Below are 15,904 nucleotides of genomic sequence, written 5' to 3' on the forward strand. Positions count from 1 at the left end.
ACCTCATTTGTTGAAATCATTCAAGAAATAAAGACATGATGATCCAAAAACCCAAGGAAGATGATAATTGATTAAGATATACAGGGTGAACATAACTGGTACCTAATATTCTTTTGCGCACTGTATATCATGTATGTAATGTATAATGTGTTTGTAAACACCTGCAAAGGAGGACCACAGACCATCTATAGACAAACAAATATACACACTATTCACCAACAGGCGAAGTCCCCATGCTTTGTATGCTGAGAATCCTTGCATATTCATGAGAGCTTTCAAAAAATCAAAATTATTTGATATCAGAAGGACATTCTACGTATTCAGAATGCAATTCGATATGTCTCATGTGCTCTCATGTCCCACAAAAAATACTGTCCAAACTTTCATACCCACCCCTTAAGAACACACACCAAAACAATCATTACTATATCTATAAGTTCCATACATAAATTGAAGGCACATTTTTTACAAACTTTGATCAACCCTATCAAATATACAGTATAGATATGTATAAAAAAGTTTTACATATTATTTACTACAAATATCAAGGTTTTGAGCCAGAGCAAAGTACCATAATTTACCATAATTACCATAATTACAACTCTTACCATAATTCTAGTAGTAGCAATTTTTGGCAATATTAAGTAAGTTTTGCCATCTAGAGCTATATACCTTGATCAGCTGCATATAAGCAGACATCATTATACCGTATTTCCTCCCCTCTCAAATAAACGGCCCACCACTTTTTTCAAAATGCCGATATTTCCATGCTATCTTGTGTAGTAAGCTTACCAAGTTGCTCGCATGGTCGATAATAGCAGCAATAATTGGCGAAAATCTGCATCGGAAACCCGGAAGTGAACCAAAAGTCAGTGTTTCTAGTTCATAGTTCGTCATTTTAGCGTGACTTTTAAGCTTACCTAATGATTTTAATGGGAATTGTAGTGCTAAAAATGACCTCTAATACCCCCCCCCCTGTTTGGAAAATGCAACACCCCGGGCCGTTTATTCGAGGAAATATGGTATTGCTACATCGTACATCCATTGTTCCAAATAAGGTGAGCCCTCAGGCCAAACGTCTCTGAAAATCACTGCAAGTCCGCCAATATGCTGCCCTGTCGCCCATGAGATACATCATGCTTACTTCAACGTCATTCCAGCATGCCAATACATGTTTGTAACTTTTGTTGATTTGCAAATTGTCATAAATGTGGATCATTAAAGCCATAATATACGGTTTCAGAAATATAAGTTTGTTATTTGTTGCCAAAAATTATGAGAAAATAGTAGTATCCAGTGTTCGAAATAAGCACTTATCCTCTTGTCCAAAAATCACTGGGGACAACCATATTGAGATATGTACTTATCCTCTGGACAACCACTATATTTTACCTCTTAAAATATATGACACATTTTGGGGACAACCAAAATGTTTTGAGGACAAGCAGAATTTATGCTTTAGTTGTCCTCGGGACATATTTTCCTTATTTCGGACACTGGTAGTCAGGAGGAAAGAATGAGCTAAATTAAAGAAAACCCAAATAACTATATTGGCTTCTTAAATATGGTGTTCTATGGGGGATGTCTTAACCCCCTGGACACTTACCGGTCATCTAACAGCACTTCTGATTGGTTGATAACTTGAAATGCTCATTTCAATTGCCAATTATGACTAGGCTTAAACTATTTATGGTCAAACTTGCATTTGCAGATGATCTTATTAATACCCTCCTTGATTGGTTCAAAATTGGACACAACGTTCATTTTGGCCAATCGGCAGGTAGTTCTCATAGGGGTAAGATATTATTTCAAAAATTGCTCTGTTGTCCGACTTTAATGAATTTGACTGATTCCAATTATGTGTAAGTTGGGACATGTGTAAACATTCCAAGTACACTCCAACCTCTCTTATCCGGACTTCTTTTTAACAGATCTCTCTGTTAACAGGATGTGTGAATTTCAAAGGAAAACTTGTTTTTAATGTTTTAACGCCCAAATTTTGAGTTCTGAAGAATTCAAAATGACATCTATGCATATGTCACTCAAATGCCATCTTTCAGAGTTATTACCCCATGTTGAGTAATCTTTTGTTTTTCCAATTTTGGCACTTGGTCATTCAATGGAGAATTACACATAATTCACTTATCAGGATTTTTTCACTCATCCGGCAAATGCTTAGGTCCCATCATGTCGGTTAAAAGAGGTTGGACTGTATAACCACAAATTTGGTTTTAAAAAAATTAACCAAATTCATTGTACATTATGGCTTTAACATTTTACAATGGGCCATTCCGTTTAAAAGCCACACTACCCCTGTGGAAGATTTAGCTCAAGTCTTCTACAGAGGGAGTATGAGTTTTGAATAGAATAGACAATTCGGTAACTTCCATTTTGTAATACTCACTCTAGTTGTGGAAGATATAGGTACAGGCATAATACAGGGGGAGTATGGGTTCCAAAATGATTAACCCTGACCAATTACATTCGAAAAACATACTCCCCTTGTGAAAGATATTTCCAAAAACGTCAACAGGGGGGAATGTGAATTTCAATTGGTATAGCCCAATATGAGGGCCAGTAGATTTCAAACTCATATGGCCCTTGGAAGATTTTTGTACTTTCGTCATCAAGCGTAACGAGGCTCCGTGCTCCATGCTGATGATATACTGTGCGTTTCTTCGTTTATCACTGGGAATGGATCTACATGAAGACGCATGTTCATTTTTAAGTCCACCTTGCGGAAATCATGGAAAAATGTCCCATAATAGCAAACGAAACCAAGGCCAAGGATCCACTCACAAAAGGTACTGATTAAGTGTGCTATATAGCCCTGTGGCAAGAATAAAAACAAGATCGATATATTATTGTAGGATAGGCTTTTACGACAGGGAATTCATAACAATTAGTGGGTTTTTAGCGGGTTCGCCGTCGGACAGGTTTAGAACTGTCAAGCTTTCATCAGGAGTAGCTCTGACTTCTTCAGGACAAAGTACCTAAGAATGAGACATGTAGACCGCCCCTTGTCTACTGATGGCTCTGAAAAGAGCCGTTCACTGAAGACTGCCCCTTGTCAACAGAGAACAAGCAGATCTTGCCTATCTGCTAAATTTAAAGGTTTGGTGGCTCTGAAAAGAGCCGTTCACTGAAGACTGCCCCTTGTCAACAGAGAACAGGCAGATCTCGCCTATCTGCTAAATTTAAAGGTTTGGTGGCTCTGAAAAGAGCCGTTCACTGAAGACTGGCCTTGTCAACAGAAAAACAAGCAGACCTGACGAAAGCTTGACAGTTCTAAACTTGTCAGATGGCGAACCCGCTAAAAACCCACTAATCGATATATTAGTTGAGCGATATTAATCGGATAAAAATTGATACAGAATAAATTGGTATGTTATTTATATTATAGAAACATTGAATCTGTAAAACGTTTGTGATTAGTTTGCACAAATCATAGATTAATAAACACACAAATTGGAATTTTCCATGTCTGTGCCCTCTAAGCATTATTTTTATTATTATTATTTCAAAGAACTTATAAAGCGCATTTCCCATGGACCAATGCGCTGTACAAAGAAAATAAAAATATATTCATACTTGAATTAAGCTGGCGACGGTACAGCGTTCAGACCTGGTGACATCGTTTTTGTGTACTCTCTCGCTATTTGCGCTATTTTTTAATTCGCTCACACAAACCTGACTTAGCGTCGACCCCCATAGGCAACATGACTAATTTCCGTGGTATGGCACAAATAGACACTCATCCGTTTATACTAATTAGTTTGGATAATGGTTATCACGGAGGGGGAGGGGGGAATCTTCACATATCTGATCATGACTATTGCTTTTTTTTCTTCCTTCCTAGTTTTTCCCCCATCACATCTATTAATTGAATACCTGAGTGGAAGAAGGGCCCAACTCCAATTTTTTACCAAAATGAGTTAGACCCAGCATTTTATTGCCAGCAGACTGATCTTCCTTGTGTGTGAAAGATGAGCCAAAATCCACTCTCTAAATAGTCTTCCATATACACTTAATCATGGTTTTATGGAAGAAAGGCCCAACTCCATGGAGTTGGGCCCTTCTTCCACAAAATATAGGGTTAAAGAGGAATTTTGTTCATCCATGAAATCTGCTTTTCACTACAATAAATGTTCTTGCTAACATATTACATGAGTTCTACTTGTGCAATTAATGGTGATTACCTAATTTCTGTAGCTATTTATAACACAGAACTGGCACTTGCAGTATATTAGTGGAAGAAGGGCCCAACTCCAGCTCGTATTAAGACCTGTACCATTGCCATAGAAACATCATATATAATTTCGAATGTATGTACTTTTGTATGTTCATGTATTAAAGGTCCCCTGAAGATGAAAACATTCTGTCTATAAAACTTTTCCAAATATTAAGTTTTTTCTTAATATCTCAAAAACAGTTTTGATGGAGTTGGGCCCTTCTTCCACTCAGGTATTCAATTTAATTCCTCAACATCTGATACAACATTATGAGGAGAAAAAACAAAAGATTTGAAAAACCCATGTGCATTTTCACTCTGTTATCTCCACAATGAAGTTATTAAGGCTAATGAAAGTTGATTCCTGTTTCCCGTCGCCCGCCCGCGTCACCGTTTTTATGCGGCGTCAGAATGTAAGTTTGCAAAAATAATTCATTATTTACATTTTTTTTTTACATTTTTTTTTTCCGCTGTCAGTTTCCCATCTATTATTTTTGTTGTTTTTCACCCTATTCTTTTGCAATTTTATGGCAAACTTCACTCTTTTTCGCTACTTTTTTTAGTAAAATAATAAAAACATTCGGCAAAAATTCGTCTGAAATAATGCCTACCACGTTGTACTGTCATTTTCTGTATTTTCTTGTTTCAATGTTTTGTTGGTTTCAATAAAATAGTTGTAGCTTCAGAGAATACACAAAGATGAAAAACTAACCTGGAATTTGGCTGCCGGGCGAACATCATACGGCATGGGTTAATAGCGTGTTAGAAAGCCCGATGTGTGTTAAATAATGAATGTTAAAAAATAATGAATAATGAAATAGTCGCCTCATCCTTTGGGGAAAAAAATGTGATGGGAAACAGGAAATCAACTTTCATTAGCCTAACAATTTGATAGAAATATATAAAAATATCTTATTTAATTTTTTTTTACAACTACAGTACTGCACTACAAATAAACAGTTTCTACTGACAGTATTTATTCATAATCACTTTTTCTTACATTTGTGTAATGCATGCTGATATGATATTCTAATTTGGTTGAAGAACTATATTAAAACACTAAATATTTATTTATTCTTTTACTTAATTCAAGTATCCATTGAGCTGATTGAAATCAGAATAAGTACATATCTAAAAATATGATTTTATATGATATGGTTTATTCTACCACATATCAAACTGTTGACTGGACTTCCTGGAGACAAATAATTGGTATGCAATTTTAAGCTGAGTAAAGTTTTTAATATTTTAATATATGTGCACGTGCTGTAATCAAGGAAATCACTAAGAGCCATTTAGATTTGTTGTTCAAGCCTATGTGACACAATCTGGTTCGCGGAGATCAAAGGAAGCATTTTGAAAATTGCAATTTAAAATATATTTTACTACTTTCTTCCTCCGTACTTCCGTCAGAAAATGTATTTATTTTCTATATCTACCTCTTGGGAGTTAATAACGAACACAAAATAATAAAAGTTTAGGAAACAGAAATGAACATGTCAAGCATGCATACAAACATACCGGGGGTGCTCAGTACAAATGACCAAAACATGGGTAGCATTTTCAGCCTTCTGGTATATCAATGACCCCTTTTTCAAAGCCTATTTTGGTATATGAATGGGTCCTTTTTTCAAATTTTGCTCAATTTTTTCGGAAAACAGCCCAATTTTTCCGTAATCTAGCCAAAATTTTCCCAAAATTTTGAGAAAATTTGTAAAAACTAAGACAATTTGGTTAAATTTGGCCGAAAATTTTGACTTTTGGTATATAAATGGGTCCAAATTTTTAGAAAAATTGGTATATTTATGGGTCCACTTCCAAAATCTCAGCGGCACGTCCCTACCAAAACCAAACTTGAGTACCCCCCCCCCGCAAACATATAAGGCTATCATATACTGAAAACATTAAAGGTCTAACATGATTGGTTCTAAAGTTATGAAGTTTTGTGATGTCAATTTTATTATGTATTTTATTGTTTTTTTTACTCTATATTTTTGCCTTTTTCTCAATGTTACTTCCGCCTTTGGCCTCCATGGACCAGATTGTGAGACACGATCTGGTTTATGGGGGCCAGAGGCGGCAAATTTAAAACTGAGACAAAGGCAAAAATATGGAGTAAAAACAATAAAATACATAAGAAAATACACATCACAAAACTTAATGTATGATATTCTTCAAATTTTAATTTTGTTAGTCTTTACCCAAAATGCTATTAATAATAATTACAGGGAAGGGGCTCTGTCCATTTTAAGAATAAATCAGTGGCCTAAGAGCTGAGGGTTGTGGCACTCGGGACCAAGGATACATATTGGCGCTGCCCTCCAATCTTGTAGCAATTGCGCGTGGAGCGTGTAAAAATTCGCACAAATATGGTATACCACTAATTAATTTTGGTTGTAATGAAGTTGAATTTCGGTCTTATATTGATCTTTCAAATGACTATTTGTGCTGAAAATTTCAGAGTTTCATCGCTTGGAGGGGGGGGGGGGGGCACAGAATCTATGCTGAATTGGTCATTTTGGCACCCCTCAGGTGGCAGCCAGGGCACGTGCCCTGTGTGCCCATCTATATGGGGTGTTTGGATATTAACCAGAATAGCCCATCCAATTGATGACATAAGATATTACACTCAGTTTCAGAGAAGAACAGCAGTCCCTTGCCCAGATTGACATGAGCACACTGCTAATAAGCAACATAAGCGGAGCTTTATGTTCCCTTCAAGAGCGCTGCTCTCCGCCGATCAACGTTTTCACGCATAATCGGCAAATCAGATTATCGGTCTGTTGATATGATTGTCAGACGCTTGAATCAGCCCATCAGAACCCCACTTCCGTGTTTACGCTGTGCACACTCTCAAAATGTAAACAACTGCCGTTCTTCTCTGCCGGTAACTGTAGTACGTACCCCATCTTCTGGCTTCCATTTGAATTTGTCGTCATCACCATCAGGAGGGTCCCACTGATAGCTTGCTAAGATCCCAAGTATAGCAGCTACAATGTATAATATGTCTAATGTCAAGGTCAAACAACAAGATTTGTAAATTAGGTGGTGTGTAAAATATGTCTATAAGTAAACAAATAACAAACAAACATACACACAAAGAAACAAAGAAACAAAATAAATAAATAAATAAATAAATAAATAAATTTTACAATACTTGTGTGTGTTAATTATTTAAGGAATCAGATATTAATGTTTGCACAGTATTTTTTGCTGAGAGTACACCTGAGAGTACATTTTTTCCGAAAAATACCTAATTGTTTTTGGTGTTTTTGGAAAAAATCCATATCTCCAATACAAAAGATCACAATTTTGAATTGATCGTCGGCTTTTCATCCCAGTTATTTGCACTTTAAGTACATATCATTAGATTTATAAAGTTTACTTCGAGGATATCAAAAATATCAATTTTTAATCATTTGCCATAAAATGTGTATTATATCGCGAATTTAGAAAAAATTAAATTATTTGATATCAAAAGGACATTCTTCGTATTCAGAATGCGATTCGATATGTCCGATGTGCTCTCTCATGTCCCAAAAAAAATATTGTCCAAACATTGCTATCCGAGCCCTTAAGCTATGTAGTACTAAATTAATCGTAATAGTGAGCAATCAGTGTATTATGTACTTTTAATATGACTGGTGTACTGGTTTCATCAATTTTATATCTCCTTTTAATTCTAAATTGTTTGTCATATTTGTTCAACTTTATATACAGCTCCAGAGAGGCCTTGTGGAAAGCTCTACCTTCTTCAAATATACCTGAAATAAGTAGAACAAATGAATGCAATATTATGTTTGCAACAAATCCAATTGCCTAAAAAGAAGAAAATGTGAACAACAGCGTAAAAAGGAATGTCATGATTAAAATGCTAGGTCATGGGTCCACTTTTTCAAAATCCGCCCTCAGTCCACTTTTTCAAAATCAGCACCCCCCCCCCCCCAAAAAAAATCCTGGTTACAGGCCTAGGAAAGAGTTACCAGTGTTCTAAATCGGTAAGTTAAATAAACCTCTGGTATTTTACCAGGTAATTTTCTGTAAAAGATATTTTTGAGATTTCTTAATACATGATGCATGGTTAGAAAATCAAAAATTTATCTTTAAATGAGATTGATCACTACTAACACGATGCATGGTTAGAAAATCAAAAGGTTTCCTTTGGACAATGCTTTTTTACTTTGAATACATATTATATCAAATGAGATTAGGTTTTAAAAATACGATGCATGGTTAGAAAATAAAAAGGGTTCCTTCAGACAATGCTGTTTTACTCAGTACATATTATATTAAATGAGATTTTATAATTGCTACTAGTATTCAGAATTTCTTAATATAGTACCTTTTGATTCAATCAAAATTAATAGTTTGCAATGCAATATGGGAGGCCAAATGGTTCAAAAAGGTCTCAAAAAGAGAAAGGTCTCAAAACCAAACAAAGGTCTCAAAAACATGATGCATAGTTAGAAAATCAAACGGTTCAGGAAAAGGTCTTTACATGAAGTACTTTCATTCATCAAGTTAGGGCTCATATTGAAATTCCCTTACACAGGAAGGTGTGCGCCATCCTGCAGCTTTCCTGTGCTAGCCTTCTTTTGTTAAAATCCTGGGCAGGGTGTATCACTGATGCATATAATCCATCCGTTTTATGACCGAGCTTTCCTGAGGCGCACGCTTAGCGAGGGGAATCCTGCCTTCTTTCTGTGTGAAAAAGTGGTAGGGTATTTCAATATGAGCCCTTATTACAACAATGGGGTTTTTATGAGGGCTTAAATTTAAAATGCACTTAAGTGCATATTTACATTTAAGACTAAGGTTACATAAAACACAGGTCACACCAGAAAGTATTATATAAAAAAAAAACCTGAGAGGTTAAAAATGATGTACAAATTATGAAATTTAAGAATTTATGTCTAGAAACACTTATTTTACCTATTTTTCGGTAATTTACCAATTTAGAACACTGGAAAAGACTAACATTAAAACTGAATCATGTTTGTAAGTTTTGAAATTTAAAAAGCACTGGTTTTGATCATGGCATTGCCTACGATGTGAGAACATTAAAAGCAATACAATGATTCACTAATCACTTTTTATATAGATTTTTTTTTACTAAGTTCTCATGACTTTGTGGAGGTTGGTGGCCTGTGACCAGCATCCACTGGTCTTCAATGCTGACTGATGTTGGGTATGGTGGTAGTGGGAAACTGGATCATCTGATTTACTTTTTATTACAAATATCATATTTTATGAATATTTCTCATATAAAAATCACTTTTTTAGTCAAATTTGGACAAAAATCGCCAAAATATTGCCTCTTACCCCAAATATGCCTTCAAAAATATGCTTTCAAAACAGATTTCTCACAATGCCCTCCAAATAACTGACCCAAAGTAATCAACTTATAATGATAGCGATATTGCATAATACAGAAGGACTGATGAAAATTAAACAGAAAACCAATTGACCGCTATAAATTTTTCACAAAGAATTGCTGTTTAAACAAAACCCATAAGAACTGCATTTTGTTTATAAAACCCTCATTTATTAATAATTAATTAGATTGTATTGAATTGCAAGTACTTTGAACTGAATATATCTGATGGGAATAATTTGTTGCTAATAGAGTATTCCAGTTGAAGTCCATACACCGTGAAGAAGACATGACCTTTAAGGAAGTTGACCCGATATATTTGGAAAATCAAATTCTTTAAAACTTACGTACAACATAAAATGTAGTCCCTTTTATGTGACTAATAGAGGCCGTCAGCCTTTTGCCATCTTGTGGGTACAAATGATACGCGTGTTCATGCGTCGGACAATACGCGCAGGGCACAGCTTGTCAAACAGCTGTTATCACGCATTGACACAATGATTTTCATGTTCACACATGGAGATCGAACGACCATCGCAGCGTGTACCCACAAGATGGCAGCATATGACGTCACGCTGACGGCCTCTATTCCTTATGGAATTACTGACATTGTTACAGTATGGTACTGATAGTCTACTTATATTATTTATTAATTATTTATGATCTTCATCTAGTATGGTATTGTCTTTTTAAAGACAGTTCTTGTTATTATTGATAATCATCATGATCAAGTAACAAATTGATATCAAATGAAAGATCCCATTTTTCTCATTAACATATTGAAATTAGAAGTTCCAAATCTGTTGAATTTTAACATACCACAGTCAAGACTAATTCGACAATTATTTGATGATTTCTTCGGAAATATACAGATTTGGTATGCCCAATTTCAATATGTTAATGAGAAAATCTGCATTTTGATGAGGTTAAGTGAGGTGATGTGACTATCAATCGGGTCACCTACCTTTAAACATTGAAGCTTTAAATAAACATGTAAGCAAGCCAGAAGGCAAAAACCAACTTAGGCCACAAAAAAAAATCACCCTGTTCTATGGGCCCAACCAACCATTATTGACTTCGAGATATACAGGGTGTCCCAAAAATAGCAGAACCCTCATTGTGCCCTCTTTTTCTCCTATTTCTGAAAAGTTAATCAAATATATTTTGGTATGTAAAGAAACCTTTATTCGTTAGCTTTAATAAACCAAAAGAAATATTTCAATCGGCTCACAACTTTCTCTCTTTCCTTCTCCCTCTCTCTCCTTTTTCTTTTCCTCTCCCTCCCTCCTTTCTCTTTTTTCCTTGCTCTAGGGGGCGGGCCAAAATAGGCAATTTTTACCAGGGGGCAATTGCCCTCCTTGCCCCCACCAGCAGCTACATTAAGCAACTAATCCAGTATACTGGAATAGAGAGACAAGACATTAGGAACTGCATGCAGAACTGAGTCGTTTGGAGAACCACCAGCTCTAGACAAGTTGACCTAAGTATGTATAAAGAAAGTAAACAAGTAAACAAGCAAGAAAGCAAGCAACCAACCAAGTATCCACCTTGAAATACCACAGGAGGAGGGACCAAGTAAGGAAGGAGGTGAATACATTAAGAAATATTTCAAATAACAAAAAAAAAGATTATTCAGAATAGAACAAATTTTACAATGATTGCCAATATTATGATTGTCCATCTTAATACTAATTACGGCGTGTCAGTCCGTCCTCTGTCCGCGCGCTATCGCGTTCGCGTCCGTGCGTTTCGCGTTCACGCTGTGCACTATCGCGTGCTCGTGGTGCGCTATCGCGGAGTATCAACGGGAGTGTGCGCGGAGTATAGTACGCGCATCGGAAAAGCATTACATTACAGTGTGACTAACAGGTGCATCTCATCGGACCAATAGGCCTATTTTCAAGACAGGATTAACATAAAAATCATCAGTTATGGTATACCCCGTTTGGGTTGTATTTTGGGGTCCTCCAATGTGGTAGCAGGACAGGGTTTGAAAGAGGCGTAACGATGGGTTTTCAGATTATGGGTAGCCTATCAAGTAAGCCACAGCTACAAAACATTAACAGAGTTGATTAATCATTGAGCGACGCATATCGTAGTAGTTTGAAAGGTTAGGACAAGTATTATGGGTAACGGGAACCGCCCAACCCGAGAACCGCGAAATCTAGTATTATATAATATTACAGTTTTTGCAAGTGAAATTTTAATAAAATGGAGTTCTGAAGACATCAAGTATTGTATTGTGGCACCAGTTATGGAATACTAAACAAATTTGACAATCATCAATTGTTTATGGTCAAATCAGCTCATGAATCCTTATTCTAGTTTTTGCAAGTAAAATTTTAATAAAATGGAGTTCTGAAGACATCAAGTATTGCATTGTCATGATTGTGGCACCAGTTATGGAATACTACACAAATATGACAATCATCAATTGTTTATGGTCATATCAGCTTATATATTTGAATCCGTAATCCAGTTTTGGCAAGTGAAATTTAAAAAAAATAATGTTCTGACGGCATCAAGCATTGCGGCACCAGTTATAGAATACTAAACAAATATGACAATCATCGATTGTTTATGGTCAAATCAGCTCATATACAAGGTGTCCCAGAATGATTTATACCGTGTTTGAACAAAATATCAAAGTATATAGTCAACAGTGTATCTAATCTTAATAAGTGCAATACAATGCCACACATGTCTCCTACTTATTCTGTGACTTTCATGGAAATAGCTTGATTCGTTTGCGTGACATTGCTATTACTGAAAATGGACAAAAACGGCATGTGTGTAATTTACAGTGCAAATGCATCATAACACATCCTTTATCACCATCGTCCAGCCGCACTGTGCAATATATTGGAGACATCCTACATTCTTTTATAGGAAATACACCAAATTTGGCACAGATGTAGAGCTTACAATGCAAAATAATTCTTGATATGGGATTAAGTGAAACATTTCAATATGACATCAGATATTTAGGTTGAAAAACATACTTTTTATGTGATTTTTACCTCCAATTTTTACCCAAAAATGTCATTATTACAGAGGATATAACTTCCTCAATCATCCTCCGCAGTAAATTTTAATCTTCTTTGTCAGGTAGCTGTGGGTTTGCCAATATATTGTGGACATAAATGCATGCTGTGACACTAAGGACGAACCTTCTCTATACTTTTATGAAAAATTCATCTCTGCCGGCATTTCCAATGATGAAACTCACACACCGCAATAATTGGCTTCAAAACTGCCGCCAAAGAAAGAATAGTTTAAGGTCACTCAAGCGTAGCAAATCCTTTATTCCATACAAGGATTGCTTTGTAACATCATAAATAAACAATAGATATCGACTATTTAGTAGAAGAACAGGACACAACAATTATACTGCATAACATTTTCCAAATAACTTTGTGCTGAGCGGTTAGTAATTTTACAGATTTTCAAAATAGATTGCTTTGTCAAAACTTGGAATTCACCAATTTTATGCGATCCTCTCTAACTTCTACTAGAAACATCCAATTTTTAAAATCTAAAAAATCTGAGAAAGCTAAATATGTGTAGAACTTAAAATAAAAAACAATATGACCAATAGAAATGCCTTTCATACCTAAAAAATTCCATCTTTCCCGGTATAAATCATTCTGGGACACCCTGTATTTGAATCTGTAATCCAGTTTTGCAAATGAAATTTTAATAAAATTCTGACCCCAGTTATATGAAAACAAATTTGACACTCAACGATTCCATTCTTTGTTTATGGATAAAATCAGCTTAACATAAAATTGTATTCTGCCACCATATGGAATACATTTGACAAATTTGACATCCATCTATCACATTTCTTTGCTTTTACATATGCCAAGCACCGAAATATATAGAACACGCCAACAAATTTGACATTCATTGATTCCATTTCTTTGTTTATATATACATCAACCACCAAAATATAGTACGCAACAACAAATTTGATATTCCATATCTTTGTTTGTGGATAAAATCAGCATAACCATGCATTTCAAAATTTTCATAAACATTTTAATAAACAATGAAACATGGGAAAGAGCTGATGATTCATGCTTAACCCACTGAGCACTACCTGCTGATCTAACATTCTCTCTGATTGGTCAATTACATGATATCTTCATTTTAATCACCAATTTTTTTGTGTGGTGAAATTATTTCAACAATGTTGCGGACTGGTCCAATTGATAATGAAAACTTCTTTTTGACCAATCGGCAGGTAGTTCTCATGGGGTTAATAGTTTGGAGATTCTAATGTTACACTGGTCCACTTTTTGTGACACTTTCTCAGGATTTTGACCCCACCCCCTCTTCGGGTATGTGGGAGGGGGCCCAAAAAGGGAAAAAATGTTTGTGTTTTTAATATGCATAGTGATAATTTGTGTTCATGCCATACTCTATTAATGATTTTAAAATGTATTGAATTTGTATCCATTTTGAAATCATTGGTAGAGTATGACATGAACATAAATTATCACTTTGCATATTAAAAACACAAACAATATGTTTTGTAGGTCAACCATGAATGATCCTAGCATTTAGTTCTTGGTCCAGGGACCAGGCCAGGGACACTCAAAACCAAAAAAAAAATGAATAAAAAAAAACAATTTTTTTTTTTTTTTTTTAATCCGAGCACATAAAAAATCCAGAAACCGGAAGTGTGACATAGGAACTTTTTTGCGAGGGAAGAGAATTTTCACCTAAGGCAAGCCCACGGCTCGAACCCTCGTTGATCGTATCTCCCGGCCCGGCAGCGCAGCGCAACGCTTTAACCACTCGGCCATCTCACCTTTGCACTGAAGGGACTCAGAGTTATAGCCAGCACAATTTTAGTGCCAGGTAATTTTAGTAGCTGAGTGTGTGCAAGGAGGGAGATCAAGAGATGAATTCGCTGTGTAGGGAGATTAAGAGATAAATTCGTCCATGGTGAAGCTGTTCTCCCTTGTTACACACAGCTACACCACAGGCAATTTCATCTTATAATAATAATAATAATAATAATAAACCGGCATTTATCCACGCTTTCTGAATACTCCGATTCCTCAAAGGGCAGCGCAAGTTGACCTCAATGCTGAGTGTGACAGACAACAGGCCCGGGCTGATCCACTGCTCTTTACGAAAAAGGCCTGCAACTTGTACATGTCCAGATATTGCTCTTCTGGTACATGGGACCACCATTTTATGTGACTCTCCGAACCACAGCACGCTATGCACCCATGGTGGTGTCTGCACATTTAGGCCACAATGAGTGGGATAGAGGATAAAAGAGAAAGCTCATGATCTTACAACCTTCCGACCGATAGCCTAGCACACCAAACTATATGACCACCCTCTACCTCTAGGCTAATACTGTAGCCTTCTACTAAGGATGACCACCATTTCCCTTCTCCTCTGTTCATCCAGCAGTTAATCTCCCTACACAGATGAATTCACCTCTTACAGTTCTCTCAGGTAAAAAAAAAACATCTTGGTTGTAACTTGTGCCTTTTCTGTGATTTCAAAGATTTTTTGTGCTTTAGTACCAGACTCTGTGCGGATATCCCCGCCCGGCGTAGCTAGAACACTGATGAAGGGACAATAAAGGCCGCTACAGACTCTAAGTATTCGTCGTACAATATTTGATATAACATGTCTTTGTTATTTAATCTATTCCCATAATCTAGTCCAAGTAAATATTTGAGTTCTAATGAATGTTTGATAACATAAAATCGATAATATGTCAGCTAGAATATCTGATAATTATATTATTGATTTTACGTTATCAAAATTCGTTAGAACTTACACATTACTGGAAATAGAATGGGAATAGATTAAATAACACAGACATGTAACATCAAATATTTGAATATTGTAGGGTCCTTGATGAAAGCTCAATAAATAAAATAAATAGATCAAGCTTGCACTAAAATCTGATAAAAATTTATATACAAACATATCATGTACACAAACTATAAAAGACCGGATAAATCACCTACTCAAAGAGTTGAAGAGTTTCTTTTGTTTTGTTAGGTGAAAAAAACAATAAAAGTAAAACATGACTTCATCAATATATACCATTATGTTTTGTAACAATCAATACAAAGGATACACAAAAATACTGCGATGATGGTTACTATGGTGACCATAAGACGAATAGTACACACTATTTGACTATTGTGCTCGGGGTATAATTTGTATGAAATAATGGTGTGAAGTGCAGCATAGATGACACCAGGCAAAAATATAAGAGAGGCACCGAGGAAATGAAGCGCTTTTATTATGGTAGTATCCTG

The 15,904-nt window shown here is 35.8% G+C and overlaps 1 protein-coding gene across 1 annotated transcript in view; it reads right to left on the reverse strand.

Annotated features, from left to right (window-relative positions):
• Positions 1 to 608: 608 nt before the first annotated feature.
• LOC140155531 (DNA damage-regulated autophagy modulator protein 1-like) overlaps positions 609 to 15,904 on the reverse strand; it is a 36,210-nt gene continuing 20,914 nt past the window's right edge. The window contains exons 5-7 of the mRNA XM_072178410.1: positions 15,721 to 15,901; positions 7,136 to 7,221; positions 609 to 2,830 (exon numbers count right to left, since the gene is read on the reverse strand). Coding sequence (XP_072034511.1) covers positions 2,627 to 2,830; positions 7,136 to 7,221; positions 15,721 to 15,901 — 471 coding nt within the window. The 3' untranslated portion in view covers positions 609 to 2,626. The remainder of the gene's footprint in view (positions 2,831 to 7,135; positions 7,222 to 15,720; positions 15,902 to 15,904) is intronic.

This window comes from Amphiura filiformis, chromosome 6, assembly GCF_039555335.1.
Source record: "Amphiura filiformis chromosome 6, Afil_fr2py, whole genome shotgun sequence".
Taxonomy (NCBI): Eukaryota; Metazoa; Echinodermata; class Ophiuroidea; order Amphilepidida; family Amphiuridae; genus Amphiura; species Amphiura filiformis.